At 49.8% G+C, this 6398-nt stretch overlaps 1 protein-coding gene across 1 annotated transcript in view; it reads left to right on the forward strand.

The window, feature by feature from the left end:
* Positions 1-6398, forward strand: part of adcy5 (adenylate cyclase 5) — a 67790-nt gene that overhangs the window by 56462 nt on the left and 4930 nt on the right. The window contains 4 exon segments of the mRNA XM_061234154.1: positions 1808-1924; positions 3343-3507; positions 4277-4452; positions 5971-6103. Coding sequence (XP_061090138.1) covers positions 1808-1924; positions 3343-3507; positions 4277-4452; positions 5971-6103 — 591 coding nt within the window.

The following is a 6398-nucleotide window of genomic DNA, read 5'->3' on the forward strand; positions in this document are numbered from 1 at the left end:
AAGCACAATACACAATAAACTGATTTGATTTAGTTTTGATGGGATAAATGGATTCCCAGTGTACCATATGAGTTCTGTCAGCACCAGTGAAGATGGTCTTGTTGATTTGCAGGGCAGGTGCTCGTGTCTACGCTGAGGGCTGTGCTGTGGGGTGCGCTTAGGACTTTGTCCCTTTATGCGGCCACATTTTAAAGATTTACACTTTTTAAAAACGGAATAATCTTAACTTAAGCACCCTACGGCCCCTTTCGGAAGTAGAGTAGGAGCGGGGGGCAGGAGCGGGGGACGTGACGGTCCGGTCCTGTCAGGGTCGGTATCCAAGACTCCACCGGATCAACCAGCGAATCAGAACCGCACGCCACACATCTGCGAGGAAACCAGCCCAGTGCACTGGTGCCTCTGAGGATGGCCAGATCTGATCTGTACGGAGATCGGCAGACGCTCCCACACCTCCAGAGTGGAGCTCCCACACCTCCAGAGTGGAGCTCCCACACCTCCAGAGTGGAGCTCCCACACCTCCAGAGTGGAGCTCCCTTCCACCGAGCTGATGTTTTATACAGCTACAGTCCAACACAGTCCTCTCCAATCGCCATAATCCAGACCCAGCTTCAGATAGTATTTGTTTTAGAATCAACTACTTTTCTGTGCTCTGTTGATCGTGCCTGGCACACTTCAGCCTGCAGACTGGGCGGGGTTTACGACGTTATGGATCATTTCAGGCAGGCTCAGTCAAATGCAGAAAAATACTTGAATCCAAAACAAATACTATTTGAACCCGGGTCTGCCAGTGTTGCCTTCCACTGATCTCCTGGAGCTGATGTTTTTACACCACTGCTGGGATGTAACACAAACGGATTGCTTAACACGTCTGTTCTATCCACTGACGATGACACCTCGTCAGCCAGCAGAGGATGGGCTCCCCCTCTATAGCCAGTTCCTCCTGAGATTTCCTCCCCTTTTTTCTCACCATCGTGTGAGACTTTGTCTCCCCACTGGGGAGTTTTTTTTTTACCTCACGTGTTACTATTTTGCCGGTTCAGGCCTGGTGTTTGCCCTTCTGTTACTCTGTAAAGTGTATTTTGTCTGTAAAAAGCGCTACACAGATAGAACAGAATTTAGTCACTTAGTGTTGGGAAATTTTAGGGAAACACAATCATCTTGAGTTGTTTAAAAGTTTTTAAAGTTTTAAAAAAAATGTCATTTTGCACTAAAAGCTAATTGCCTGCAAGGGATTTCAGTTATGTGTTGTTATTGTGTGAGGCTCATTTAGACACATTTGGTTACTCACGGGAGTCTGTGGGCAGCCTTTCCATTTTAAATGGCCTAAGATGGAAACTAATTTAAAAAATTGAGAACTTTACTTTTGTTTTGGAGTTGCTGTATAACTTTACTCCTCTGCGTGAGTTCCCTAATCTATTATCACCCGTGTATCACCTGTCCTGATCTTCTAGCCCTGGTGTTGTACTTTGTGTTTTAATCTAGGCCTGTCACGTTTGCGTTTGTCTTGGTGCCGTTGTTGCTTACCGTGTGATGTTCATGGCTGTGTGACCGAAGCGTACCTTATCTGACCTGTTCTGTAGTTGTTCTAATGACCTTCGGTAGGCACTTACTGTCTCTTTGGATAAAGGCGTCTGCTGAATGAATGTAATGTAATGTATTGTAGTGATCTTGACCTTGAACTTGGGGCCAAAATCCTGAGACTTGTTTGACTGACCGGGAAGATGTGTCTGAGCTGTCTGTTGATGGGAATCTCCAGTTACACCAGAATAAGCTAGTGTAAACCAGTGACCCTCTCCTCTTCTCCCAGTTATTCCCAGTGCCTCTGCAGACCCTCTCTAAGAAGATCGTCCAGTCCCGGATCAACAGCACCCTGGTGGGCGTGTTCACCATCATCCTGGTCTTCCTGTCTGCGTTCATCAACATCGTGAGTCCTGTCTCATACCGCCTTCCTGATGCACCAACCGTTACACTGAACCGTTACACTGAACCGTTACACTGAACCCTTACACCCAACCGTTACACTGAACCCTTACACTGAACCGTTACACCCAACCGTTACACTGAACCGTTACACTGAACCGTTACACCCAACCGTTACACTGAACCGTTACACTGAACCATTACACTGAACCGTTACACCCAACCGTTACACTGAACCCTTACACTGAACCATACACCCAACCCTTACACTGAACCATTACACTGAACCGTTACACTGAACCATTACACCCAACCGTTACACTGAACCATTACACCCAACCGTTACACTGAACCATTACACCCAACCCTTACACCCAACCGTTACACTGAACCGTTACACCCAACCGTTACACTGAACCGTTACACCCAACCATTACACTGAACCATTACACCCAACCGTTACACTGAACCATTACACCCAACCGTTACACCCAACCGTTACACTGAACCGTTACACCCAACCATTACACTGAACCATTACACCCAACCGTTACACCCAACCGTTACACTGAACCATTACACCCAACCGTTACACCCAACCGTTACACTGAACCATTACACCCAACCCTTACACCCAACCGTTACACTGAACCGTTACACTGAACCGTTACACCCAACCGTTACACTGAACCATTACACTGAACCATACACCCAACCCTTACACTGAACCGTTACACTGAACCGTTACACTGAACCGTTACACCCAACCCTTACACCCAACCGTTACACTGAACCCTTACACCCAACCCTTACACCCAACCGTTACACTGAACCGTTACACTGAACCGTTACACTGAACCATTACACCCAACCGTTACACTGAACCATTACACCCAACCGTTACACTGAACCATTACACTGAACCCTTACACCAACCCTTACACCCAACCGTTACACTGAACCCTTACACTGAACCCTTACACTGAACCGTTACACTGAACCCTTACACCCAACCCTTACACCCAACCGTTACACTGAACCCTTACACTGAACCCTTACACTGAACCGTTACACTGAACCCTTACACTGAACCGTTACACTGAACCCTTACACTGAACCGTTACACTGAACCGTTACACTGAACCATTACACTGAACCGTTACACTGAACCATTACACTGAACCGTTACACTGAACCATTACACTGAACCGTTACACTGAACCATTACACTGAACCATTACACTGAACCGTTACACCCAACCGTTACACTGAACCATTACACCCAACTGTTACACTGAACCATTACACCCAACTGTTACACTGAACCATTACACTGAACCGTTACACTGAACCCTTACACTGAACTGTCTCTTACCTGCGTGCGTGTGTGTGCCTGTCTTACCTGTATGTGTGTATACACAGTTCACCTGTAGCTCCAGTGACATCCGCTCCTGTGTGGGTCTGGAGTTCAACATCAGCAGCCACAGCGTCAACGCCTGCCACATCCACAACTCCGACCGCAACTACACCCTGCACACGCTGGAGGGCTTCTGTGACAGCGGGTCGCCCAACTGCAACTTCCCCGAGGTGCCTGACCCGCCCCCTCCGGTGTAGACCACACCTCTCTGACAATACATTATTACATTACATTATTGGCATTTGGCAGACGCTCTTATCCAGAGCGACGCACAGTTGATTAGACTAAGCAGGAGACAATCCTCCCCTGGAGCAATGCAGGGTTGAGGGCCTTGCTCAAGGGCCCAACAGCTGTGCGGATCTTATTGTGGCTACACTGGGATTAGAACCACCGAACCTTGTGTGTCCCACTCATTCACCTTAATCACTACGCTCCAGGCCGCCCCGACATAACCACACCCCCTCTGGTGTAGACCACACCTCTGTGTGTAACCACACCCAGTTTGACATCCACAGGACCTGTTTTATACCTGTAGACCGTCGTTATATTTCATACTGCACATGAGTTCCCACCCTTCAGTAGATCTCCTGGCAGCAGGGCCCATATTAAAGCCGTGTGAGTTACAGCACAGGAGCCCATGATGCTCTGCAATAAAATACAAAATGGGCGATCTCTCACGATAACCAACCATAAGCTACCTGGAGTTATAAGTAATGCTCTCTTTCAATCTCTCTCCCCCCTCCCCTCTCTCTCCCTCTCCTCCCCCTCTCCCCTCTCTCTCTCCCTCTCTCTCCTCCCCCTCTCCCCTCTCTCTCTCCCTCTCTCTCCTCCCCCTCGCTCTCTCTCCCGCTCTCCTCCCCCTCTCTCCCTCTCCCTCTCCGCCCTCCTCCCTCCCCTCCTCTCCTCTCTCCTCTCTCTCTCCCTCTCTCCTCCCTGCAGTACTTCTCCGCCTGTGTTCTCCTCAGTCTCCTGGCGTGCTCAGTGTTCCTGCAGATCAGCAGCATAGGGAAACTCTTCCTCATGTTCTTCATCGACTTCCTGTACGTGCTGGTGATCGAGGTGCCAGCCGTCAGCCTGTTCGACAACGTGGACCTGCTGGTGTCGGCTAACGCCATGTGAGAATCCCAAACCCTCCTCAAACACCTACACCCTCCCCAGTACCCCTACACCTCCCCCAACCAATTGAACCGAACAAGAGGACTTGTAGAGAGTATTTCATAGGTTCCAGTAAACCAGACCAACCTACAGAAGTGGAGGACATTAGTGTTTGTGTCAGGCAGTTCGTTTTACCAGCAGGAAACCGTAAAAACAGCCGATATGTCCAGGAAGTATCGACCCACAGGTGGGAGGGGCCAGGCTCACTGGGGGGAGGGGCCAGTCACAGGGGGGGAGGGGCCATGGGCTCAGGGAGGAGTCTGCTCAGTGCATTGTGGGTAACTCCTGCAGCATTGGAATCTCAGCTCTCGTTAGTGCCTGAATGCCTGGAGCGACCTCCTGGGCCGAGCTCGCCCGTGAAAGACAGAGATGGAGTGATATCGGTGAGAGGCGCAGACGGAGTGATATCGGTGGATGTGTTTATCTCCCTCTGAGAGAGTAATAACCCGCCACAAGGTTAACTCTCCCGGAGGCCGGAGATTCATTCCGCCGGCGTAGAGCGCCGACGTTTAATTCAATTACCCAGCCCTTTACCCCGACACCGGGCCAGTCAGCCAGGATGGATGTGCTCGGTAATGGATTGATGCTGCCTTGGCCTGTTCCGTTCTTTATTTTTTTATTTAGAGGAACTGTTGTTTTAGCCATTTACATAATGAAACCAGGGATGTAGTGGGTGCTTTTAAATCTCTGAAATGTGCTCTGTCTCTGTCTCTCTCTCTCTGTCTCTCTCTCTCTCTGCAGGTACAATGGAACATGGTAAGTCTGAAGCTTTTGGTCATAACTTGGCATGACACAATGAGGAGGACAGACTATTCGGCCCAACAATGCTCACCATTTTCCTACCACTGGAGTGTACCTAATTCTTAGTTTCCCTAAAAGCTAAATAGTATCTAGCACCATATCAAGCCTGGTCTTGAAAACCCCCAGAGTTTCTGCCTCCACTAGATGACCTGGCAAGCTATTCCACACAGTGACAAGCCATTCTCTGTGTGAAAAAAGATGTCACACTACACAGTGTCATGTCGGTGTGTAATGGTAACCTTGGTGTGTGCGTGCATGTGTGTGTGTGTGTGTGTGTGTGTGTGTGTGTGTGTATGTTCGGTGTGTGTGCGTGTGTGTGTGTGTGTGTGCGTGTGTGTGTGTGTGGGTGTGTGTGTGTGTATGTTTGGTGTGTGCGTGCGTGTGTGTGTGTGTGTGTGTTCGGTGTGTGTGCGTGTGCGGGTGTGTGTGTATGTTTGGTGTGTGCGTGCGTGTGCGTGCGTGTGTGTGTATGTTTGGTGTGTGTGTGTGTATGTTTGGTGTGTGTGTATGTTTGGTGTGTGCGTGCGTGTGTGTGTGTGTGTGTGCGTGTGTGTGTGTGTATGTTTGGTGTGTGTGTGTGTGTGTGTGTGTATGTTTGTGTGCGTGTGCGGGTGTGTATGTATGTTTGGTGTGTGCGTGTGTGTGTGTGTGTGTTTATCTCTCTCCCTGACGGACAGCTCCATGGAGCACTCGAGGGTCCCTCTGAAGATTGTGACGCCCGTGGTCCTCACCGTGTTCGTCCTGGCGCTGTACCTGCACGCCCAGCAGGTGGAGTCCACCGCCCGCCTCGACTTCCTGTGGAAGCTGCAGGTGCGTCTGCAGTGACCCCGCCCGTCACCTGCCGGTGTCCTCCCCACATCTCTCCTTCCCCCTGTCATCTCTACTTCCTCAAAGCATCTCTACTTCCTCCTGTCATCTCTACTTCCTCAAAGCATCTCTACTTCCTCCTGTCATCTCTACTTCCTCCCCACATCTCTCCTTCCCCTTGTCATCTCTACTTCCTCAAAGCATCTCTACTTCCTCCTGTCATCTCTACTTCCTCCCCACATCTCTCCTTCCCCTTGTCATCTCTACTTCCTCAAACCATCTCTCCTTCCCCCTGTCA

Source organism: Conger conger, chromosome 3, assembly GCF_963514075.1.
Source record: "Conger conger chromosome 3, fConCon1.1, whole genome shotgun sequence".
NCBI lineage: Eukaryota > Metazoa > Chordata > Actinopteri > Anguilliformes > Congridae > Conger > Conger conger.